At 49.6% G+C, this 25,790-nt stretch overlaps 1 protein-coding gene across 8 annotated transcripts; it reads right to left on the minus strand.

Annotated features, from left to right (window-relative positions):
- Safb2 (scaffold attachment factor B2) lies at positions 1–25,385 on the minus strand. 8 transcript variants are annotated; one of them, XM_051177612.1, is made up of 21 exons: positions 25,080–25,385; positions 23,754–23,838; positions 16,611–16,675; positions 16,328–16,534; positions 15,508–15,567; positions 14,542–14,569; positions 13,079–13,715; positions 12,618–12,667; positions 11,932–12,032; positions 9,410–9,559; positions 9,219–9,328; positions 7,055–7,182; positions 5,299–5,390; positions 3,844–3,980; positions 3,341–3,631; positions 2,808–2,945; positions 2,152–2,194; positions 1,448–1,578; positions 610–722; positions 465–531; positions 1–301 (listed from the first exon to the last, which is right to left on the minus strand). In XM_051177612.1, the coding sequence occupies exons 1-21, from the start codon at positions 25,248–25,250 to the stop codon at positions 157–159; spliced, it is 2,949 nt and encodes a 982-aa protein (XP_051033569.1). In that variant the 5' UTR covers positions 25,251–25,385; the 3' UTR covers positions 1–156. The 8 variants fall into 8 exon arrangements, with proteins under 8 accessions (XP_051033569.1, XP_051033568.1, XP_051033564.1 ...); XM_051177611.1 differs by having other exon boundaries at positions 2,808–2,948; XM_051177607.1 differs by having other exon boundaries at positions 1,448–1,581; positions 2,808–2,948.
- Positions 25,386–25,790: the final 405 nt, after the last annotated feature.

Genomic DNA, 25,790 nt, shown 5'->3' on the forward strand with positions numbered 1-25,790 from the left:
TGGCAGAACAGTACCGTGTTTATTAAAAACACTAGAAGAGTGAGTTCACATCGACACTCGGCAGAACCTGTGACTGCCGAGTGCCACAAGTGCAAGGTGGCTTGGGCCACAGCCTCTGCCTAAAGTAGTGGAGCAGGGTTTGGTCCAGAGCAGGGATCAGTAGCGGCGGGTGAAGTGAGGGTGAAGGTGGGGATGGAGGACTCTGCTACCCTGGTCCTGGCTGGTCACGCCGCCACCTTCTAGTCCACCAGTGGGCACCACATGGCCCTGGGAATGTCCACCGTGTGCAAAGCTGCTTTGCCTAGAACAAAAGGCAGATAGTCTGCAAGAGCCATGCCTGGTGGGTGATAAGGTACCACCTTACAGAGCACAGGGCCCTTTACAGTTCTCTCAGAATGCCAGTCCAGCCAGTGTACAGTCATGCAGAGGGAGGGAGACAGTGGCTGGCATTGCAGCCTTCTTACCCAGTCATGCCACCTCGGCCTGCTGCTACATGCACATGCCCAGGTCCTGAAAGGCCCCGCTCAGCACCTGCAGTAGAGATGGCTCTGTGGACTGTGCCTATACTGTGGACCTGGTGTTCACCTGCCCATTGCAGCCCCCTGGTACCTCGCCACCGTATGTGATCATGGCCTGTCGTGTTTGTGTCCACAGCACTGTGCCAAGCAGGAACCTGTTGCTCTTCCAGCCGTGAGTTGTGCTCTTCCCATTCTCTGCTGACCCTTTGCCAAACAGAAGGTGATACACTGCTGTCCCTACTTGCTTCCCATCACACCAGAAAGATGTGAGCCCAACTCCAGGGCATCTTCAAAGATGGGCCTGTGGCCAGAGGTGGGCAATGAGGATGCCAAGCACCACCCAAGGAAAGGACAGTCATCACCAAGGCAGACACAGTGGGGCCACAAGAAGCTGACACAAATACATGGAGCATATGATGGCAACATGACCCACAGCTGAAAGGGGGCAAGCACACCTTGCCTTAACACCTCAATGGGTAGAAAATGGCAATGTCTACAGTACAGAATTCTGCAATGGACAGGAGCACCACCCTAAAAGACACCACAGCATGGGGTGGGGGTGGAGAGGTGGGGCTCAAGGACACAGCAATGAGACCCAGACACAAAGAGTCAGAAGTGTGTGCATGTGTCTGCATGATGGGAAGCAAACCGGACAATCGAACTAGGAAGGTGTAAGGTCCGGGTGGGTAAGGTGCAGGCTGCTGTGGCATGGGCTTTTCAATGTGGAATACTCTAATCAGACTCCAGTGAGGGACTTCAGTAGACAGTACAGAAGCTAGCCCATGCTCTACTTCAAACCACCTAACCCTGAGTGCTTGTGCTCCTGCTGGGGTGGAGATTCCCATGGTGCTAGGGGAGGTTCGCTTGCCTGTTCCCTGCATGAGCACCCCAGAAGCCCAACCCAGGCTCTTCCTGCAGAGGACACTTACCTGGGGGGAAGGGGCAGCCCTTGGCCTTCATTCACCTTCTTGTCAGAACTGTAGCTACGCCAGCTGTCTCGGGAGTCCCAACCATGGTACTCGAGGGAGCTTCCATGGCTGTGGTGGTCATCTAGGTAGTGCTGCAACAGGGCACAGGAAAGACATGAGGTGTCTTTTCTGGGGCTCATGCACACACAGGGCCTGGCTTCAATATTCTGCCTCTCCTCCCACTGAGCTAAAAGCCCATGTCTCCTAGATGTGCAACATGGCCAGGTGGCAAAAGTGCCTATGACGCAGCTCTGCAGGGGCTGAGCACGGCAGCTGTCTGTCCACACCCCATCAGGGGTCTCTTCTTGTCGAAGTAACATGCTCTGGAGACACTCAGGGGACAAGCTGTTGCCCAAGCTGTCTTGACCCAAGTCTATCCTGCAAGACGGACCTCATCTCTTCCCTGGAGACTTAGGGACTATGGTATATCCTCATGATACTCAGCACCAGCACACAGCTCCATCAGAGGGACCAAAGCCTGGACTCAACTCCCCATGGGGCCGTAAAGCTACCATTGCATTGAAGGTCCCCAGGGAAAAGACATCAAATTCCCAAGCAAGTGGCAATTGAACTGCTGACAGCCTCTACTAGGTGAGCCTCAGAATGGAGCGGCTGCCCCTTTTCCCACTCTACAGCAGGGGCTACAGGTGGCCACTACCACTCACCTGCTCATCTCGTTCCTCCATTCCTGGTCTGGATCCATCTCTCCTGCAAAGGGAACAGGGCACTGGTATGTAGAAGTAGGGTGGAGGCAGAATTCTCCCTTGGGGACAAGTTCTGCTCCCTAACCCCACACACACTAGCACCTGTGTGCTAGGAACACAATAACAGGGATGGGAGTGGTAGGTGGAAGGCTTTTCTCTGGAGGTCAGAGCCAGGGTAGAACAGGCAGTAGCAGCCTCCATAAAGTCATAGTCCCAGGAGAGCTGACCCGCATCTACATGTGCAGGGATGAGATAGTCTGGAGTACAGACAGCCTGGGGAGTCTAAGGAACAGCCCTGACAAGATCCCAGGAAAGAAGGGACAATGGTGTGCTCACAGATCCAGCAGTGCAAGGCCAGTGCTTACAACCTGCTTCCTCCTCTAGAATATCCAGGCCAGGCAACCTGGCCCAACCTAGGATCCTCTAGGAGGCATGATGGGACATGGTAATCAGGGCAGCAGAGCCACCACATAGGCACTGAGGGTTGTGCACAGGGTGCCTAGTGTTCCCTGGTGATACTTGCATCTGTCCTGTGGAGGTCCCAGGGAATAATGAGCTTTTCAGAGAGCACCAGGACCCACCCATCACACACCTGGCGACCCAGGGTAGCAGCTGACCTGCTTATAACATGTTCTTGGTAGTGGCCATGCTCCCGGTGGTCGAAGTCGTGGAAGCGGTGATCCAGCCGTGGGAAGTCTCGATACCTGTCCTCCATGGCTGCACGTTTCCCTTCAGACCAGTAGCCGTCCTCTCTCCTGCTTTACATTTTGCAAAAATACTTCATTCAAGATGGCAGCAGCAGCATCCTACTGTCACCTCAGGATGGAGGCAGGCTGCTGGGAGTTGACTATCACAAGACCATAGGCATGAACACAGTGCTGGACCACACTGAGTTGCCCATGTCTCTCCCTGTCAGTCTCTTTCCTGGGACTGTGCAAAATCAATGGGAATTACAGGCCTCCTCCAGGCTTCCTCAGCATGCCTGCAGTGACTGTCCACTGGCTGAGAGCTGACAGTATCTTGCCCTCTCCAAGGCCTTTTGCTGCCCACTAGCACAGGATGCTAGGCAGGATAGCCACAGCAGAGAGCTAGCTAATGAACACTACCAAGTGGCTTTCCACAGGGGAGGCAGCATCAGCATGGCACTCACCGGGCATCCAGGTCATAGGGTCTACGCAGCGCCCGCCGCTCCTGCTCAGCCCGCAGCTGTTCTTGCTGCCTCCGCAGCTCTTCACGCTCACGCATAATGCGCTGCTGCTCCTTGCGCCTTTCGCGCTCCACACGCATGCGCTCCCGCTCCAGTCGCTCCCTCTCTAGCCGCTCCCGTTCTAGCCGCTGCCGCTGACATTGAAGCTGCAGCCGTTCCCTCTGTACTCGAGCCTTCTCACGTCGTTCCTGGAAGGCGTCCAGCCGCTGTTCTCGCTCCCGTTGTTCTCGCTCCCTGCAGGAAGGTAGCCGTCAACCCACACAGCAAACTGCCACCTATGCAGACTTTGGAGGTCTCAGCCAGCTAGGCCGTGGCCTACTCTGCCAGAACAATGCCCTGGCTCTGAGGGTCACTGCTCCTCACACCCTCTGATGGTGCTAGGAACCATTTCCAGACTTAGACAGGAGCCAAGGCAGGTTAAACCAGTGCCCTCCACCTCTGCTCACCGTCGCCGCTCTGTCTCTCGGATCTCTCGTTCCCGCTGCCTCTGGCGTTCACGCTCCCTCTGCTCCTTGATCTTGTCAAATGACAGGATGTCTCTCTTCTCCCGACCCTCCGACTTGCGGTCTTGACTTTTAGAGCTCTGCTGACCAGAGCCACTCAGTTAGAACTGAGAGGTGTGCAGAGTGTTGGGGTCTCTCTGTGAGCTTTGGCAGGCAGTCTGGCAAATGCCGTCCTGCCTCGATCCTGATCTGAGCATTGGGATTTCCAGTTTTCACCACAAAGCAGTGTCAGTGGCCAGAGGTCATCTGAATTCCACCTATTCTAACCTTACAGAACTGCTTGCGGGGACATGCACCTGGGCATCAGAACTTCAGGGGGTGACATTAGGACTGCAAATTCAAGGCCAGCCTAGGATACAGATGTAGCAGGGCCCCTGTCAAAATGCAGACTTCAGAGCAGAGCCAAGCCAAGCCAGACCTTCTAGTCAGAAAGGAGGCTGCACCTTAGGCTCAGACTGAGGCTCTTTGTTTGCTTTTTCAAGACAGGGTTTTTCTGTGTAGCTGCCTGTCCTCGAATTCAGACATTGGCTTGCTTGTCTCCTGAGTGCTGGGATTAAAGGTATGTGCCACCACTGCCTGACTGTCATCCCCAGACCTCCATACTCTATAGTCTGGCTTTCATGGCCATGGTGTTTGTGAAGGCAGGGCTGGCCAAAGCTCCACAGGCCCTGAGGGTGAGTGACATTAGCATTTCTGATCAGGAACAACCAGAAAGCTCTAAATTCAGAGGATCCAGACTGGTAGCTTAACTCCAGCTCCAGGGGATTCCTAGGTTGCTCCATATATGGTACATATGCATGTAAATGATAAAGAAAATAACAGAAGCAAGATTGTGGCATGAAGCTGTGCCACATGAGCTACGACCACCATCATGCTTTTACAGTGTGAGTACCCTGTATATTTACACTGATCATAGCCACTCTCCATGGTCTCTGTGGGGGCAGTTGCTATCTTTGGGTTGTATTTGGATTTCAGAAGGCTCAGGCCAGACAGCCCTGGGAGTTACAGGTGTTTTCAGTCTAAGAAGCCAAATGCTCACTTACTTCTCCTGCAGGAGTGGAAACAGAGCAGGCATTGCCATGCAAGCCTATGGTCTAGCCTTTTGCCTGGTGGAGAACACAGTGTGCTAGCCTGGCTCTTTTGGGTAGAGGCTTCCAAGGTGAAAAGTCTCAGGAGGCCCATACACCACCCTGTTGCCACCAAGGACAAGGCCCTACTCTCCTTTTGAGTTCACTTAGCACAAGGCCAATAGCAGAGACAAATATGATGTTTTACTAGACCATGACAGATGGGTCCATCTCTGCCAAGGCTTCTCCATGCTTCAGTCCCGTCTTCTGGAGGTGGGTAGAGCTGACAGAAGATTACAGTTATGGCCCAGCCCTGCCCATCAATGCTTACTCTGTCCTTTGACCTGCTTGCAGCCTTCACGCTGATGACGGGTTCACCCTTGGACTTGTCCATCACAACTGTACGTTCTGTGCCTCTGCTTCCTGTATAAAAGCACAGGCAGCCGTGAGCATGTAGGCCACTACAGCCCAGCCTTACAGACTCCCACAAGTGTGTATAGAGCGTGGCCCTGGTGGGTGTATCACTCAGCAGTGATACTATGTGGCTGGGTGTGTGTGCACTACAGGCCTAGGCTATAAGCACTGGGACAAAGGTGCCTCTGGAGAGGATTAGCCAATGGGGAGGCTGTAATTTCCTTTCCATCTCATTTTTTTCCTTTTTTAATCTTTTGTTGTTGATGCTTTAAGTTTTTCAAGAAAGGGTTTCTCTGTGTAGCCCTGGCTGTCCTGGTACTCACTCTGCAGACCAGGCTATCCTTGAACTCATCAAGATCCGCTTGTCTCTGCCTACTGAGTGCTGGGATAAAAGGCGTGCACCATCACTGCCTGGCTCATTTTAATTTTTTGAAGGCAGGGTTTCTCTGTGTAGCCCTGGCTATCTTGTAACTCACTGCACAGACCAAGCAGACCTTGAACTCAGATATCTGTCTGTCTTTGCCTCCCGAGTGCTGAGATTAAATATGACTGATAGCAGGTAGACAGATGGCTCAGAGGTTAAGAGCACTGGCTGCTCTTCCAGAGTTTCAGAGTTCAATTCCCAGCAACCCCATAATGGGTCACAGCCATCTATAATGGAATCTGATGCCCTCTTCTGGTACAGAATATCAATATACATAAATAAATCTTAAATTTAAAAATGGGCTGGAGAGATGGCTCAGCCATTAAAGGCTAGGCTCACAACCAAAAATATAAGAAATTTTAAAAAATTTTAGTTTTATTTTAAATACTTAGTTTTTGTTGAGAGGGGCATCTCAAGTTGTTAGTGAGGAGCCACAACATGGCACAACTTGGCTCTCTTTTCTCAGCATCAGGGAAGAGAGCCATTAGGTTGAACAGAAGATGCAACAGGAAGCCCCAGACAAACCTGACAGTGGGCAGTGCAATTAACCAATATAAAATGGGACCATATAGAACATAACATAAACATAAGAATTGGGGACAGGGAGATGGCCCAATGCTAGCCTTGAGAACTGGACTCCAGACCCTAAGAACCATGTGAATGCCAGCTGCAATATGAGCTCACCAGCAGGACCTGGGCTCAGTGTCAGCTTTTTTTGTCTTGAGACAGGTTTATCAAGGTGCTCCTACTGCTTCAGCTCAGAGTGCAGTCTGTGATTTAGAGCATCTTCCAGGCCCTTGACAAGACATGGACCTGGAGGAACCAAACTGCACATATAGTCCTGTGTCCAACCCCAGGCTCAGGCCTGCCCCAAGCTTGTCCTCTGCTGGTAGAACAAGGCCCCTTTCTTCTTCCTGTATGGGCAGAGGCTACCATTAGACTCCACCCACCCTTCGTCTGGTGTACACCTAATGCTACAATTTTGTGACAGAGGTTTGCTAGGCTATCCAAGCCAGCCTTGATCACAATCTCCTCGCCACAGTTTTGAGTGGGGTAAATACAGGTCCATGCCACTAGGCCTGATTTGCAGAATAGAAATTTCTGTTTTATCACATGGTCTGCATCTGTTGCTTATATATGACAAAAAGCAAAGTCAGTGAGTGACAAATCTTGTTTGCCTCCTGTCCATGACCTCCGCATCCCCTGCCATGCCTCCACCCCTCCCACTGGTGTCTAAGACACAACTCACCTGATTTGGCGACTCGAGACCGACTGGCAACTCCTGGTGTGAGCTCATCTTGATCTTTCTCCTTTTTAATGTCTTCTGGCCTTTTTTCCTCCTTTCTTTCCAGCTTCTCTTCCTTCTTGATCACAGTTCTGTTGAAAACAATAAGCTGTAGCCTCCAGGTGACCTCTACAGGAGCCACCGGCCCCACCCACCAGCAAAGGGGAGGATCTGAGGCCTGCACCGCTCCTGTACCTCTTTGGTGGCCTAAAAGCTGGGAGCACCAAGGCCAGAGGGCTACTGGAGCCCCAGCACCTCAGCTAACCCAGCTAACTCATTTGGCCCAGTCTGGCCTCAAACTCCTGATCCTCTCGTCTCTATCTCTTGATGCTGGGATGACAGACATGTGCCACAACATCTGGCTCTCCATGGTGCTAGGGATATAAGTTAGGGCTTGAGCAACATTCCCAGCCAAATTATTTACTGTTTCTGTGTATGGGTATATCCATAGTTCATGCATGGAGGGCACAGGACAACTTGCAGAACTGGTTCTCTCCATCATGTAGACTCTAGAAATCAAACTAGGAACATCAGGCTTGGTGGCAAGCACCTTTACCAGCTGAGCCACCTTGCTACCCTATAGATACTTTCACAGAAAAGTAATCTGAATCAAGTGTAGTGGTTAAGCCCATCTCTCCAGCTTTCAGGAGACTAAAAGCAGAATGGATTGAGTTCTGTGCCAGCTTAGACCACAAAATATGATCTCTACATCACCACCAACTAATTGACCCCTATGTTGACAAACAGGGCAGAGTTCCCATGATGCCAGCTCAGAGAGCAAGCTCTGTCTGGGCTGATCCATTCCCCACAATTTCTAGACTCATTCACCAGAAACAGTGTTTAGCTATGGCTCTCTTCCTTCCCAGAGACACTTGTCCCTATGGAGCTGTAGGGTGGACTGTGTTCACTTTCTGCAGGCTGTCTCAGAGAAGCACCTTGCTGCTGCTTTTCGTCCGCCTCTTTCAGGTGCTGGCCAGAGTCTCAACTCGCTCTTACACTTCCTGCTCTGGGCCCCTTGTTCTTTCTCCACTCCTTCTAGCAGCTGCACATCTCCAGTGTTCCTGCCCTGAATTCTTCCTTTAGACTCTCTGTTCTTAAATTCATTTATTAGTGAGACTCAGAGCCCCAAGAGGGGACCCTGATTTCCCAGGTATCACATAATGGCTGTGCTTGAATTCCCCAGGATTTGGCAGAGAAAACCAAATGTTCTGTTACCATGTCCTAAGATGACACCATTAGAATAAGCCTCCAAATGCTCTGTCTTCTCAGCAGACCATGGGCGTGCCACCTGGCATGCCTAAAGCCACAGCCAGGAGCATCCTGGAGTGAGTTCTGGTCTTACCTATGCTGCTGGGTGCTTCCCCAGAGCCTGCAACTTCCACATAGGGCCAGGCTGCAGGGCCTGATGCATTGTCCCAGTGACACCCTCATTCTCAGCACTCTGGTTCATTCCTGCCATCCTCACTGTGGAATTTGAACAGTGACCACCCTGCTTCCCTTTGATCTGTGGAGCCACTGTGCAGCTCCAAAGCCCAGTTCTATCCATACCCTAACACCACCTTCTCTATCACAGAGCCCTCCTGCCAAAGATCCCTCAATGGTACAGCAACACAAGCTGGCAGGCACTTGCCAGGCCATGAGGTCTGTGCCTGTCTATTTCTGCTGAAAATATAAGTCATGTCCCTTGGCAAGAGCACTCCAAAGACCCTGGCTCTAAATGCTAAAGTATTGCAGGCTGCTGTGGGGATATGTGGCATGCCTGGGACATTTTTAATATCTGCGTGAACATGGTGATGTGTGAATTTTGTCAGGATTGAACAGATGAACCTGTTCAAGGTCAGTACTGTGGCAGGAGGAGCTGTGAGCTGGCAGGTCTGGTATATTTGGGTAAGTCAGCCCAGGAAGTCCTTCCAGGTCTGATGTTTTCACAGCCAGGAGGTATAAAGGCTGGCCATAAGGCATCCATTAGCCACACTGCCTCAGCTGGTATGGAGCCTGCTGGAAGGCTACTCAGCTACCTGGCTCTAGGCTCTGACTAGAGACTGCATTGTCCTGTGGCTACCAGCTAGGGAGTAGGGCTTGGAAGGGCACTGGGACCCCAGGGGACAGGGCCACCACGTCACTGTACTTCTCCGTCTTGATCTCCACAGGGTGAGGCCTGTCCGGCCCTGGCACCTTCTCCTTCAGGTCACAAGCTCTCCTGTCTGCCGACTTCTTCCCGGAGGGCTCGTTTTTAGCCTAGAATGTAACGGGGCGGTGGTGACTTGGGGGGGGCACAGCCCCTGCTATTGCTGTAGGTAGCGACAGCAGGCACCTCACCTTCTCCACAGAGATCATCCTTCCATGCAGTTCGGTTCTGTGCAGGTGGCTGATACATTTGGTAGCCTCATCTGACGTGGACATGGTCACAAATCCATAGCACCGAGCCCCAGGACTTCGGGCGTTGGTGACCACCTTAGCCCCGACGACCTCCAAGGGAAGAGTATACTGGTATAAGGACACACTTGGCCTCTGTCACAAGAACTTAGGGCTTACTAAGGGCCAAGCACCAGATACCCACTGCTGCAGTCCTTAGCATTCAGCTCTGGAGAGTCACCCTTTGTGGATTCTAGAGAATCTTCCCTGGTCATGGTGACAAACAGTACTTAGAACCAGTCAAAGGTCACATGGACAGGTATGGAACATAGTCAGATCCTGTACAGTCAAAGGTGACCCCCACCAGCCCACAACTTCTGTGCCAGGCCGTGTCTGGAGGCAGCAGCCACTGCACCACAGGGAAGGGCCAATGTTTTGCAGACCCATACATTCAGATTGCTCGCTTCATCCCTGGATTTTCCAGGGCATGGGCAGGAAGGGAAACTGAGGCAGGTTAAAGGTGAGCTGAAGGTTGCAGAGGCCCTGAGCTGGATGAGAGTGGCCCAAGCCATGCACGGGGAGGCCTGCATTCAGTGCTTCTCTTAGGTAGCGGAATGCCCTATGGGAGCCAGGACAGTTAATGCTCAGATGCAACAGCCAGAAGCCAATAATAGCAGTTCACAGGGACAAGGGTGCACTGTGACCAGTCACAGGGACATGGGACAAACTGGATGCCAGAATCTGCTGCATGTCAGGAAGGTGTAGGAACCTGCAATCATCACAACCAACTTCTGGAGGTGAAAAGACTGACTGGCATCACACAGCAGAGGTCATGGAACAAAGTGCAAGAAAATCTACCAGAATACAACAAAAGCTGGGACTCCAGCCAGGCTTGGGGAGGTGGGAGAGCTGGGAGCTGGACACCAGCCCAGGGCCACAGAATGAGCACCTGCCAACTCCATGAGGGGCCATAAAGCCAAGTCCCCAAAGACAGGAACAAGAAAAGCAGAGGCCAGAAAAGCCAATGTGTTCTCTTGAAAATGCCGGGAGAAACAGGTAATGGGTAGGGTAGTTGAAGGACAAAGACAAAAAAAAAAAAAAAAAAAAAAAAAAAAAAAAATCAAGCCCAGCTGGACAAGGTGTATCTGTTAACAAAAGAGTAAGGCTGCTCTCCTCAGACACCAGTCACCTGGTGGAGGGAGGAGGCCGGAGGCCTGAGGGTGGAAGTGCCTGGGCAGAAGGCTGCTGAGCTATGCCTTTCATGTCAAGCATAACTGGTACAAAGTGAAAACGACAAAGCAGTAGGAATCGGAATCATGCTTCGTTCTATGAAACCTGGGGTTGCACTACAACACACAGGATATCACTTGCAAACACACATTCCCTGTGCTCAACAACATCCAGGGAGTCATACAGCCAGAAGGACAGCTACACCAAAAGGCTAGGACTACATAGACAGACAAGATGGAACTGGGGGCAGAGTCCTTGAACACATCTTCCTTCTTATAATTGAGATGCCGTTCATGTCTAGATGTATACCTGGCCCACCCTATGCCTCTGACCCCGTCAGCCCCTGTTGTCCTTGTGCCACTGGCCTTCTTGAGGCTTATGCAGATACACCAAGCTCACTGGTTCTCAAGGCTCTGCTCTGTGCAATAGCTTAACAGTGGCTTCAGGGCTTGTCTTATGACACCACCTGCAGTGGGTGTGACAACTGGTGCAGGTGATGGAGCAGCTGCCTAGGTCTGCACAGGGACCACACCCCTGCTCAGACTGCTGTGTGTCCCAGTGCTCAAATTCCTCCAGTGCAGGGTAGTCTCTTCTCCTGTCCCAAGTGAACAGCACTAGTGAGAAGTTGGACCCACTCTCTTGCTCAAGTTTCCAAGGCATTCCAGGCTGGAGGACAGAGGAGCTCCCAAGAAGAGCTAAGATAGGTGAACAGCCTCTCTGCTGTACCCTGGGCACTATGAGCACAACCCAGTGGGTGCCCCTTTCCTTCTGTAGTCTAAGCTGGCCTCTAATCCACTAGTGTGTCCAGGATGACTTTGAATGACTGTGAATTAGATCCTTATGCCTCCACCTTAGAAATGCTGACATCATATCCAGTTTATGTGGTGCTGGGTATGGACCCCAGGACCTCCTCCAGTCGGATGAGTGCTTAGCAACTCATGTCCACCCCCAACTCTGTTCTACATGTGCAAGGACAGAAAGTTCAACTATGAGAGCTCAGTACAATAGGGCAGGGAGCTGGGCATGCTGGTACAAGTCTAAGGCAAGCCTGATCTGTCATACAGTGAGCTTTAGGCCACCAAATCTAAACCAAGAGGGTGGATCTTGTCAGTGGCAGAGAAGCTTCCCAAGTGCACAGTAAACCCAGGTTCAGCACAAGAGAAGACATGGACATCTGAAGAAAAGCACACTAAGAGCTAGGAGGCCAGATGCTTTCTAATCCCATCTTGCTGGTGGGCAGATGTAGGGCACCCTACCTTCCCGTGCTTGCTGAAGAGGCTCTTGAGGTCAGCAGCACGTGTGCTGGAGGACAGCCCGCTGACCCACAGGTTCCTTCCCGAGGTACAGCTGGCATGGCCTGGGGAGAGGAGGTCATCAGTGCCACTGAGGCAGGACCCATCCACCAAGCTGGACAGCCACCACATGGGGCAGAAGCTGTAAGATTCCCTATACCATGACTATGCCTGCAAGTGGGTCAGAGATCAACATCCAGTGTCTTCCTCATTTTCTACCTTACTCTGAGACACAGCTCAATGAGCCTGCAGCTCAGATTATGCTGGATTGGTGGGACAGTGAAGCTCAGAGCTCATCATGCCTCTGCCTCCCCAGTGCTGAGGTTATAGGGATGGAGAGAATCCTCAGGCTCACACTGCAGGCACTTTACACACGGCCACCAGACTCTTCACTCCAGAAAACAAAGTAACTAATACCTTGTGGCATAGATGGCTTTGCAAGACAGCTCAAGAGGTCTTGTAGGTGCCTCCCTGTCACCCACAGGGCAGAAGTGTTCCTGTCTGGATGTGCTATCCTGTGATACAGACACCCAGAATCCTGACAGTGGTTCAGGGAAGGACCATGCACAGGGACAACTGGTACATGGAGCAGTCTGTAGCCCACCCCCTCTCCTGGTCACCACATAGCAACACAACCAAGGGAGGCCTACCTTTCTCGTCTTTAATGACTGGCTTTATATCCTGTTCTTCCTTAATAGAGCTAGAGACAAAAACAAATGTTACTGTAACAAGGAAAAGCCAAAGTGAACTAATTTCAAAGAATGAATGTGCTAAAACTGAATACCTACCAGGGAATTAAGTCTCAAATTAAACTGACAGATACCTTTTTAGAGTTTTATGTTGGAAAATCTGACCACAATACATTGTCAGATTCCCTACAGAACAATTCAGTCTAGCTGGTGGTACCAGCCATCAATTTAAGAACCCAAACATGACAGACTGAGCAAGGGAAAACCAATCACCCGTTAAACATACGCAGAGACATGGAGCTGCCTGAAGTAGCTAGTGATGGGCAGCATGGCTGCCAACTGCAGGCTCTAAACAGCTCATGTGTGTCACTAGTGACAATGAAAGGAGATAGCGTCTGGTCTAGGACTGAGAATCAACAAACCTCATTTTCTGATCAGCGCCCTCACTGGCTGAGGACTCTTTAGGAGCTGCAGGGACGTCATTACAAGCGTCAAAAGCAAACTTCTTCACGTCGTCTTTGCTATCTTGGGGCTCAGGACTCAGGGATGCTGTGGGCGCTCTCACCAGCTCCTGGCTGGCGGCCTCCTCGAGCTGAGCAGCTGTGCTACTCTGCTCAATTGGCTCCTCTAGCCCTACAGGTTCACGGTCCATCCCGGGGCCTCCGCCTGCCAGCTTTGCAGGCACCCGGTGCAGTTGAGCCTCCTTGTACCTCCACCTGCGCTTGGCACTTTGGTTCATCACCTTCACCAGGTCCCTTTTCACTACTGCTAACGGGGCGTCTGCCTCGCTCCACTGACACCGAGTGCTCGGAGACTCAGACTCGCTGTTGCGGACCAAAGCTAAATCTCCCTCTTCCTCTTGCTCCTCTTCCTGCTCTTCCTCTTCTTCCTCTTCCGGGTGGCCGCAGCTTTCAAATAGGTCCTCTTCCTCCGCCAGCTTCCTGTCTGGCCCCACGCTACTCGTGGCCTGGGCAAAGGGCTGCTCCAGCTCCGAACCTTCTTCTTTTACTGGCTCAGATTTACAAGTTTCCCCCAAAATGTCGAGTATTTTCTCATTTTCTACGGATTTAACAGGAATAGAATGGCACAAGGTTTAATCACCAGGGAAATAAAGCAATCACAACTGCGGCTCGGGCGCGGCGGCCCCGCTCACACCGACAGAACTGCTGGCTACACAGAGATTGGAAAACCCGCTATACAGCGCCTGCACCCTACCTGCGCCCTTGGCCATGGTGCCCCCAGCCTGTGCTCGCTAAAGGCAGAGATGACCCTCCCATCCACCCCACAACCACGGCGCAGTTTCCATAGCTTTCTTCAGTTTCAATCATATCTGTGTCTTCGGACTTCCTTCCAAATGTCCATAGTGCTGAAGCCTTGGCAGTCACCGTTTACTGAGGAGCTTGCTGCTCCCTGATTGAAGGATCAAGGCCAGCACCAGAGTCCAAGTCAACTGGAGCCGCTCTTCGCCTGTGAGAACTCGGCAGCCCAGAGGGGCCCAGGATGAACATCTTGGCGGAGACCCACTTGTCTTCTGGCATCCGTGGTTTTTTGATTAAGTGCCCTAACATACTTGGCCTGCCTCAACCCCATGACTGTGACTTGGTATATTATCACAAGATCTGTCTCGTGTGTGGACAGAAAGCCTCACCCAGTGGCCAATTACAGCCACTCTGCATGGCTTGTTGCCCCCAAGGCTGCCCTTGGGCTGCAACAGCATGCACACAGATCTGGTGACACAGTGGGTTTCCAATCTCTGATCCTGTGCAACTGGGACGGTCCACCACTGGGGTGATTTACGAGACCATAACACAGCTCAAGAACAGACAGAACTTAGGCTCAAGCAGCAGAGTGCCAAGCCGCACTGTTGTGCCTGCCTCAGCAGTACCTGGTTCCAAGGGGGCTCCTTCATCAGCCTGTTGGGGAGAGAACAGAAGGGCACACATTACTCCAAATAGCACAGCCATGGACCACATGCACAGATTTGTCACTAAGACCTCATCCACTAATGCTTCGTATCAGACTGTGAAGAAGCTCCTGTGATATAGGCTAAGGCACTCCTCCAGGCCTGAGACACCCCATTTTCCAGATAGCAAAGACACAGAAGGGCAAGCAGTGCCTCTTTAACCTTTCCCTTAAGCTCAAGATTTAAGAAAGCCTGCCCACTCATTCAGGACAGTGGCCACACCCTACAGTCTTGAGACCCCAGTCACCAGCACTGGCATCTCTTAATCCCAGGAGCTACACCCCTTCTTGCCCCAGGGCTACCACCACACCAACATCACCCTTGAACTCAGTCATACTAACTCCAAGCCTGGATTTCTCTGGGAACCTTCTAGACACTTACAGAGCCCAGCCACTTGGCTCTCTGGTTCTGATTACAGCCCCACCTCACTGAACTTCCATAAACCACACACCAGCCTCCAAATGCAGGTCTGGTAAGGTTTGGAAGTAACTGGGTCACAGGGTTCTGGCCCCATCAATAGCTCCTGGTGCTGCTGGATGCAGATAGAGGAGCCTGCACTGTCTCTGTCTATCTCTGCTTCTTGGTCACCATGTGGTGAGCAGCCTCCTCTAGCATACTCTCCATTGCCATGGTTATCTTCCTCTTCTCAGTAATATAGCAATAGTCACCGGACCTTAACTGTGACCTAAGGTACACCTGCTGCCCTAACTATCCCTTAGGCAACTGTCACAGGATGAATAGCCAGTACACATGTGCTCTACACACACACACACCTGCACAGAGATGCATATACACACAGGTACAGATACATACTCACAGATGCACATACATACACATACACACAGTCTCTTCTCCTACATTGCAGAGCCACAGGGAGAGGCCACTTACCAGAGTTACTTTGAGGTCTGACACAGAAGCTTCCAGAGTCTTAAAGACATTCTCATTCACCTGGAAAAAAAAAAAAAATCAGAACATGACTTCATGGAGGCCAGAGCAGTGAACACCTTTATAAACTCTTCCACAGCACCCATCACTATGACTGTTTCAGCTGAGGACAGCACAGTTGCCCTTGACTCCAGGCTGAGGCGCACAATGGCTCTCAGGAGTCAGGTGTCCCTGTGCTAAGTGAGGACTGACTTCCCCAGCCATTTTTAAGTATGGGAGACTCACACCCCACACGAAAATTGGATGCCTCGTCAGCTCTGCTACCTAAATCTTACATGGACTTTCTGAATGGAGGTCCTCCAGCTTATCTAAGACCAACTAGGTGTTAATATTCCCCCCCCCACCCTCAGATGAAGCTGAGCCTCAGCAAGTCCCTCAAGAAAGAAACAACAAAATCAACTAGCTAGAAGTCCCATGCTCCCATGCAAAGCCAGCCTGCACAGGACAGAGGATATCCATGGGCCAGACTTGTGCTGGGCTCAGGCCTTCAGAGCTGACAATACCACCAGATGACAGACAACAGCCTGATCTGTTGAGTGTGTTTCCACAGCATTTAAAAGCCCTCTTGACCTGAGGAGCCTATATACCACCCACATGCCCCTCTCCCTTGAGTCCACAGCACTCCCTGCACTATCCCAGAGCAATTGCCACTGGCACCTGACTGTGGAAGGATTAAACTTGGGTCTGGTTCTACCAGGACCTGGGCAGCCCTGATGCTGAGCCCCCAGGGCCGCTGGCACACGCGTGGCTGCAAGTTACCTACAGCATGCTCCAGGAGCTGAGCTGGAAGCTGTCCCAGCTGCGCGGCCACGTACTCTTTACTGTCACTGAAGTCATGAAGAATGCTGTCGCTGGTGTTGCCCTCCCCCAGGCAGGGCTCACTGAGGTCCTCAGCCTCCGTCCCATCTGGCACACCTGTGTCCATGCTGTCCCTGTCCTGTGAGCTCTGCAGAGTCACAACCCCGTCCTCCTGTGAGGGGAGTGAGGGTGTCAGTCACCACGACCATGGGGTGTGGGAAGGTGTGCCGTCCCCAGGCCCAACACACCTGCCCGTCTCTGGAATCTTCTTCCAGGCCGTTGTCCTCGCCGCCCTCCTCCTCCATCTTGAATCCTAATTATAGAATAGTGTCAATTGGGTTAGAATCCAGAGTTGGCCTCACAGTTAGTTGACAGGGGACAACACAATTTCCACGGTGTTAGCCATTTCTCCATCTTGTGGAGATCCTGTCTAAGTGGGTGTCTTTCTAAGCCAAGACATAAATCATCCTAGCACAGCACTCAAACTCTATAATATAAACAGCCTTAGGATATCTCAAAATCACCCCAGACTAAACACCTCAAAAGACAGGAAAAAAGTATGTTTGGCTGGTCTGGATCTCCCTATCTACATAGACTCAGAGATGTCTGTCCCTGCCTCCCATCATACTAGGCAAGGATATAGGACAGACACCTGGAGTGCCATCTGTAGACACACTGGACTGCTGACTGGGTCCACTTGCATTCTGCTCTCTACAAGTTCTTGCCTGCAACTTAGCACTGGTCTTTAGTGGTACATGCACAGCTGCATGTGGAGATCTGAGGTCAATAATAAGTGTCTCCTGGAATTATTATTCATGTTATTTCCAGGTTTAGAAGCTTACTGACCTGGAGCCTGCTGATTTGCCTGGCTAGTGATCCATTAAGCCCAAAGATCTTTCTGTGTCCACTTCCCAGCACTGTAGCTATGGATGCACACCACACTTGGGGTTCCCTATGGGCATCTGAACTCAGGCCTGCCCTTGTAACTCTTGTGGCAACAGCTCTGCAGATAGAGCCATCTCAACCCCACCAACTGTTTTTAATGCCACGTCTGTGGTAAGCTGAGTTCCATCAATAGTTTTGAGAAAGAAAATGAACTCTTTCACTGCACCCCAAGGAGGAAAGAGGGCTCTTGAGGGTCAATTAAAGCTTGAAACCTGGGAGGAGGGAGCAGCACCCTTGGCATGTGGGTACACTTGTGTGTATACATACATGTACATGTGACCCAACAACACCTGAAGCCTCTAGAAATGCGCAGGATGCTTCATAACCCAGCAGCATAGTGGAAACACAGGGGATACTCCTGACATTGGGGACCTTCAGTCCTTCTGAGTTTTTGGTTCCCTATGCCAACACCACCATGTAACTTCCAAAAAGATTAAATACTGGGAAAGTCACAAAACCATAAATAAAACCTAAGCATCATCCAATAGAACAATTGCTTGAGGAAATTGCTCAAAGTTAACAAGGACTACAAATTCAACCCCCAGAACCCATGTAAATGCTGGATTTGGCAATGTCTGGATGGTCAGGGCCAGGGAGGTGCAGGCAAAAGTTCTGGGTGCTTTCTGGCCAGACAGTTTAGCTGAATCAGCAGTCCCACGTCAGCAGATAAAAGTATTTGCCAGGCATGATTTGGATGACAAGCTTCAGGTATTTGAACTTTGTGTCCAGCTGACAATTTGGGAAGATTATGAATGGACCCTTCAGGGCAGTGATTCTCAACCTTCCTAATGCCAGCTCCTCAAGTTGTAGTGACCCCCAACATAGAATTATTTTTGTTGCTACTTCTTAACTATAATTATCTGTGTTTTCTGATGGTCTTAGGTGTTGCTACCCAGAGGTTGAGAACTTTAGGAAGTGAAGCCTTGCTAAAGAAGTTTTGTCACTGTGAGAAAGCTCTGAGAGCCAGCCTCACTCCACTTCTTTTCTCTCTCTACTTTCTGTGTAAGGATGAAAATGTAACCACCCAGCTTCCTGACACACCCCCCCCCCCCCCCCCGGCACCATTACCAACTCTCTGGAATTAAATGCCCAAGTTCCATCTTCAGTATCCACTGTATAAAGCTGTCCACTGATGATGCATATGAACCACCACACTCAGAAAAATGTTAGAACCAAAAATAAAAGGAGCAGGATGGCTTAGTGGGCAAAGCAGTTGTCACTAAGACTGACAACCTGAGTTTGATTCCTAGCTCACACACATAGTGGAGAGAAGGAGCTCCTAAAAAGTCCTCTCTGATCTCTGCACTGTGTTATCATATTGTGCACAGTACTCATGGCCATGTGTGTATGTACACACACACACACAGACACACACACACGCAAAAACACAAAGTAAGTCAAAGTTGATATTATCTGAAGAACACTGGAAAAGAGGAGACTGGAGATCCCTGGAGTTGGTCAACCAGCCAAGCAGTGAAAACCTGTCCTAGGAGATAACATTCAGAACAACTGAGGCCAATCCATTGCTGACCTCAGAACCCTACATGTATATGCACTCCAATCCACACAGACAGAAACAAAAAGAAACCTCACCTTTAAGAACTCTCAACTCAGGGCTGGAGAGATGGCTCAGAGATTAAAAGCACTGGCTGCTTATCCAGAGGATTGGGGTTCAACTCCCAAATGGTGGCTCACAACCATATATAATAATAATGTTATCTGGTGCCCTCTTCTGGCATGCAAGAACACTGTATACATACAAAAATAAATAAGTCTTAAGAACTCTCAACTCTTTGACTAACAATCCAAAACCAGGCCAAGTCCACAGCTGGGTGGCTGGGCATTGCCTGGTGGCCCTGGTTCAATTCTCAGAACCAAATAACCCCTAATGGGAGATGTCATTCTGTAAATATGTTTCTCATACTGGTTAATGAATAAAGCACTGTTGGCCAATAGGAAAGGAAGATAGGAGGGACTAGGAGACAAGGAAGAAAGAGGAAGGAGTAAGGAGAGGTCAAGATGGAGAATCTGGAGAAAGCAGGACGCCAGCCGCTCTCTGGTAAGACCACGTGGAAACACATAGAAATTAATACTTAAGACAGAGCTAGCCGATAAGAAACAAGTAACTGGCCAACAGCATTATATCAAATACAGTCTGTGTATTATTTGGGGCTGGCGTGGCGGCAGGACAAGACTAGCAGCAGGCGGAAAAACCTACTCCTTACATATGGTGCCCACATGGCCAATAAGAACTTCCACTTAAAATTTAACAAAAGCTTAAAAAAGGGTTTTATAAACAAAAGAACAGGGACAAGCAAGGCTTCTTGGTAGCAGCATTTTTCTCGGTTGGATTCTGCTTTGCGAGAGACAAGCAGATAAATTGTTCCTTCTTTTAAGGAAAGTTTCCTGACTCAGCATACGTGGCAAAAAACTGCAAGGCTTTTAAGAAGCACTACTAACAATTTATTGGTGTGTATGAGAGCTGGCAATGGCAGTGACCACATCTCCAAGCCGGCAACATGCTACTGGGTGCAGCATAGACCAAGGCAGTGAGCACAGCCTCTCAGTGCTGGCAGGAAAGGTACCTGCTGCCATCTTTGATAAATAGCGGCAGAAACAGCTATGACTTTCATTTTAGCAGACAAAGATTTACAGTAAAGACAGATTCATATTAAGAAAAACCTCTAAAGGTTTACAGTGTGTTTTAAAATATACGTAGACACTGGGAAAAAAAAAAAGAATAAAATGGTTTTAAAAAGACAAAGAAAAACTGGGTGTGGTGGCACATGCCTTTAATCCCAGCAAGCAGATCTCTTGTGATTTCAAAGTAAACCTGGTATGCAGAGTGAATTCCAGGACAGATAAAAGTTACACAGAGAAACCTTGTCTCAAAAAATGAAAACATAGAAGTAAAAGAAACAAAGTAATAAAAAGGCCACATAAAAATGGAGAGAATCTGCATACTGTATGGCATTATATTGTCTTTGTATCTTTTGACTGCTGAGAAAATAACAACTGTTAAAGGAAATACTGCTGAATTAATTTAATTTATATATTTTAAAAATGCTTTGACTCCAAAATATAAGTCTAAGGACAAGTTATTGGGGAAAAGGATTTCTATTTTTGTTTGCAGAAAATAAAAGGCTGTGAATTCCTTCCAGACTAATGTGGTTTGAGCAAGCCAGACCCCCTGAAACAGACTTTCAAAACAGCTTGGACAAAGCAGCCTTGCAGACTACAGACAGGATTTCTGCATCTACTTAGGATCCCCAATGACAGTGCCCCTATCAGCAGGAAGTAGTTTGGAAAGGATGGCGCCCAAATTCCCAAATATTGTTTATAAATGTTTGTTTATATTTAAATGGGATTGGTTATAAATGGTTAATGATCACAACCAATATCTTTTTAAAGGTAAAAAAGGGGGTTATGGTATAGATATGAACACTTTGTTTTGGAATGGATTTCATTTATTGATACAATTTAAGGTCAATTTTGTGATATGTATATTTCTCCTTTTGTTTAGGTATTGTGTTTGCATAGCTTATTTAGAAATGTAATGTCTAATTTAGAACAGGTTATAGATAGTTACCTATAATAGTCAAAACTTTAGTTAGGTGAGTAAGATTTTCTAGCTATACAGAGATGTATTTGAGAGAAATAGGCAGAATTCCTGCTTCATGGAAGGGACTGCCAGACAGTCTGCAGGACACAGACTGACAAACTGCCAATACAAGAAGACAGTTTAAAGTTTCCTACTTTGCTGAAGAGTCTGCTAGATACACTATGGCCTATGGGCTGAAGATGGAAGATTACAGAAGAACTTCAGGTGACTGACAAGGCAAGATGTCTCTGTCATTTCTAGAGTATATATATTATCCTTCTATGGTCTTTGAGGGAGTTGAAGACAAATAGTTATGGTTATAGTTTTCCTTAGTTAGGATTAAAGATAAGGTACATATAGGACTTTAGACTCACAAAGATAAAATAGATGATGAAATATTTTCTTAAATCTTACTAAATGTTAATGGACTAAATATTGTTAACTGTGATTCTTATTTGATAACTGTTGTGTGATATATTTTGCTATGTTAAGGTTAAAACCCTTCTTTTTATTTAGACAGAAAAGAGGAGATGATGGGAGATGTCATTCTGTAAATATGTTTCTCATACTGGTTAATGAATAAAGCACTGTTGGCCAATAGGAAAGGAAAATAGGAGGGACTAGGAGACAAGGAAGAAAGAGGAAGGGGTAAAGAGAGGTCAAGATGGAGAGTCTGGAGAAAGCAGGATGCCAGCCGGCTGTCCGATAAGACCATGTGGATACATAGAAATGGGTTAATACTTAAGACAGAGCTAGCCGATAAGAAACAAGTAACTGGCCAACAGCATTATATCAAATACAGAGTCTCTGTGTATTATTTGGGGCTGGTGCGGCGGCAGGACAAGACCAGTGGCAGGCAGAAAAACCTTACTCCTTATAAACCCCTATGGTGCCTAGAGCATCTTATTCAGCTGCAAAGTGAGAGGGACTCAATACTCAGGCCTTCTGTGGTGCTGATGGTTTCTGAACAGTGGCACAAGGGACACATTCACTAGCCAATCCAACATGAATTGCAAGCCTCGATCTGGTCTGATTTCACCAATTTTCTTTTTTCCGTGGTGGGGCCTCTAGAACAAATACTGGGTGAACACTTGCCCATCCCAACCCCTTGTTTGAGCCACCTCCCACCTGAGAAGCAGAGGCTGTGACTTTCCTGGAACTTCCTTTCACTTTGCCAGAAAGCAGTGTTCAGAAAACCACTAATGCTCCTGGGCCAACTTCATTCTTCACAGAACGTCTTACTGTCCTGGAAACCAAGTGTCAGCATGTCACACCAAAGACCACTCCCAAGCACCTCTGGAAGTGGACAACATAACTCTGACATCCTCCCAACCAAGCAGACCGTCATGTCCTCTAGGCTTATTTGACAATGCCACCCATACATCTGGTATGCTTGAGTCTAGTCAGGTAAGTGTAACACAAGCATCCAGGGTCTCACTAGGCCTCCAGGCTAGTGCTTTAAAAAAAAAAAAAAAAAAAAAAAAAAAAAAAGTTATCATTTAACACACCTGTGAGCATGGGTGGGCATGTGGAAGTCAGAGGTCAACTTTTGGGAGCCAGCTGTTTCTTTCCATCTAAAGGTTAAGCAGCTCCTCAGACTTAGCAGCATGCACCTTTAGTAGTGAGCTACTTCATCAGCCATTGGTTTGTTTGTTTTTAATCTTTTAACTTTTATTTATTTATTTTTGTTTTTTTTCGAGACATGGTCTCTCTATGGCTTTGGAGGCTACTCTGGAACTAGCTCTTGTAGACTAGGCTAGTATCAAACTCACAGAAATCTACCTGTCTCTGCCTCCTAAACCCTGGGATTAAAGGCGTGCACCAGCAATATTTTTAACTTTTGAGACAAGATTTCTCTGTGTGTAGCCCTGGCTCTTCTGGAACTTGCTCTGAAAAGCAGGCTGGCCTCAAACTCACAAAGATCTACCTGCCTCTGCCTCCCAAGTACCTGGCATCCTTGATTGTTTTAAACAAGTGTTTCACACAATCCTGCCTCTCTGGAATTGGCTGTCCTCTGGAGTTCTGAGAAAAAGTTGTCCTTCTAGAAGTTGCTCAAGTACTGGCCATGTGAGCTAAAGGGCCTGGGTTCAGGGCACTTGTAATCCTAGAGCTGGGATGTGGGGACAGGAGAATACCCAGGACTCAGGTTAGCAGCCCAGCCAAACCACCAAGGTGAACCTAATTTTGAAGCCAAAGTAGATGGGATGGATAGATAGCTCACTAGTTAAAAGCAAAGGACAGGCTTCAGCTACCAGCATGCACATGGACTCACAACCACCTGACTCCAGTTCTAAAGGATTTACTAAGACCCACTTCTGACCTCTGTAGGCACTGTACACGTGGTGTACCCACACATAGGCAAACACACTCACAAAATAAACCTTAAAGCAGACAAAAACCAAGGTGGACAATGGGACACTGAGGCAAGCAAATACACACACACACACATACACTCACTCATCAGAAACACTATGAATTTCTCTGTATTTCTTCAGCAGCTATTGCTATGCAGGCTGACCTCAGTGTGCCTCAGATGAACAGACTGTGGACAGCAGTAAGAACTTACCTGTGGCATCTTAAAAAAAAAAAAAAAAAAAAAGCTAGTGCTGGGGCCACGGCTTGGGGTAGAGCACATACTTTGCAAGCCAGAGAGCATGCCCCAGCACCCTGTCACCCTCATTAAGTGTCTGCACTATATATATATTTCACATCACCTTGGACCCTGTTCTGCTGGTCCTGCACCTGACATTAGCCACCTATCCATTGGGAATAGCCAGCCTTTTGTGTGTGTGTGGGGGGGGGGGGGGTCCTTGAAGGCCAGCAGCCCAGTCTAACAGGCAGGTACCTTTGGTGCATCTTTTTACGGTCCTCTTGCTTGCAGCTCCCCAGCTGATGCTGATCTCAGGCTCTTGTCCTTCCTCTTTAACTGCCTGATGGGAGAGAGGGTGGAGTTTTAAACAAAGTTATTTATTACGAGCACCTAGTACAAGCTGTTCTAAGTAGCAACCTTGACGTTAAGGCAAGCAAGCAAAGTCATCCGTGCAGATAGCAAGTGTTCACGATCTCGGCTTCAGGCCTCACCCAGCACAGTGGGCTCCCTTTTCATGCTCAAGGCCAAAAACACAGAGAAAGGGAGGCTGAAAGCCCGTGCTTCAAATCAGGGTCAGCATGTTGTGGTCATGCACTGCACTGGTGGCATGTAGCCCAGGATATAACCCCCAGCACTGACAAAAATAAATAAAATCCAAGTATTACTCCCAAATCAGTGTTGGTGACCATTCAAAAATGATGTCCATCTTTTTCTCCCCTGTCCTTCCATCAAACACAGGGACAATGGCAGGACACCTGTCTTTGATTCAGGAAGGTCAAAGGGCTGAGCGGGGTTCAAAAGGCTATTATCATTAGTCCCCCACGACGGTGCACACCTGTAATTACAGCATGGAGGTGCGGGCAGGAGGGTCAGGAGCTCAAGGCTAGCCAGGGCTACACAGCAAGTGTGAGGTCAGCCTAGATTACAGATGACCAAAATAAAGGAAGGGTGGCAGCAGGAAGAAAAAAGTCATTGATTTTTGATGAGAAAAACATAACATGGCCTGGAGAAGGAAGCAAGCTGGTAAATTTTCACTCAAAGTATTCTGGCGCCTTCCACTGGCAGCCAGTCACAAGTCCCTAACCCTCAAGGACCCCACTCCACACAGTCAAGTTTGTGTCAAGTGATGAAGTGCACGGAACAAGACAGAGAGGGGCGGAGAGGTGACATCTCACGATGACCCAAGATGACAACCAGGCTCCAGGCCAGGAAAACGCAAGGGGACCAGAACTGGGAGTGGGCACGGACTGTGCAGGGATTGCGCGCAGAGTCACGCATGAGGATGACATTCTCCAAAAGAGTAAAAAGAGTAAGCTGAGGTGGCAGCTGGGAAGGGAGCTGTATAAGAAAGGTCATGAAGACCTGCCCAAGCACACCGTTCTACTCAAGCCTTGGCTTCGTGCAAACCCTGAGGCAAAAGGAAAGACACAGAGAGGGACAGAGACTGGCCAAGGTCACACAGCCTCGGCTCCTCGGTGACTGACAGTTCAGACGGAGATGGAGGCTCGCGCTGGGATGCCCCGTGTTTGAGGACGCAGTGACGTGCCCGGGTCCCCGGCGCCAACACGGATTCCCCCTTACCTTCTTCAGCCGTTCCATCAACACACTCTTGTTGCCGCCCGTATCCAGGTTCCGCTTCTTCAGCTCCGCCCTCAGGTCGATCACCCGCAGGTCGCTGAGCCGCCGCGTTCCGGTTTCTGAGGAGACCGAACCAGAGCCGGGGTCGCCCGACCCGGTCACAGGTTCCTCCATCCTCACTTCCGCGACTTCCCCACCCGTTCAGCAACCTCATACACACACAGCCCACAGCCGGAGGGCTTTGGGCACAAAATGGCGCCGCCTAAGAGGAAAACGCACCCGCTTCCTCCCGCCTCCCTTTGCGGCTGCGCAGGCGCGCCGCTCTGACGCGCCTCCTCGGTCCCACGTCTCTGCTTTCGCCAGCCTCGCTTCGCTGATGCGCATGTACAACCAATCCCGAGTGCCGCCTCCGTGTATTTACTGAATGCACATGCGCGTCTCTCTGACGTACAGCTTCAGTCACACGTCGGAGCTTTACGATCCTCGCTCGTGCGAATGCGCATGAGCAGCCGGTAGTCAGCGGCGCCGGACCGCGGTTTTCTTTTTTCCGCATGCGCATGCGCGCCACTTTGATGCGCCGCAACCATCCCAAATCTGGAGTTCCTCTCGCTCTGCTTCGAGGCTGCGCACACTTGCCACGGCTCCGACACCGGCCAGTCGCCCCCCCCACCTCGACGCGCAGGCGCAACGACTGCAGAACGCATGCGTCGCGGC

This window comes from Phodopus roborovskii, unplaced genomic scaffold (assembly GCF_943737965.1).
Source record: "Phodopus roborovskii unplaced genomic scaffold, PHOROB, whole genome shotgun sequence".
In the NCBI taxonomy this organism is placed as follows: domain Eukaryota; kingdom Metazoa; phylum Chordata; class Mammalia; order Rodentia; family Cricetidae; genus Phodopus; species Phodopus roborovskii.

Bases quoted from the DNA above. Each gene is read 5' to 3' on its own strand.
- Safb2 (XM_051177606.1), bottom strand. From the start codon at position 25,250: ATGGAGGAACCTGTGACCGGGTCGGGCGACCCCGGCTCTGGTTCGGTC. The intron at 12,668-13,078 runs GTTTGTTGATTC...TTTTGTCTCTAG, and splicing joins GGCGCTGATCAGAAAATGAG to CTCTATTAAGGAAGAACAGG. The intron at 2,195-2,807 runs GTCAGCTGCTAC...TTCCCTTTGCAG, and splicing joins CAAGAACATGTTATAAGCAG to GAGAGATGGATCCAGACCAG.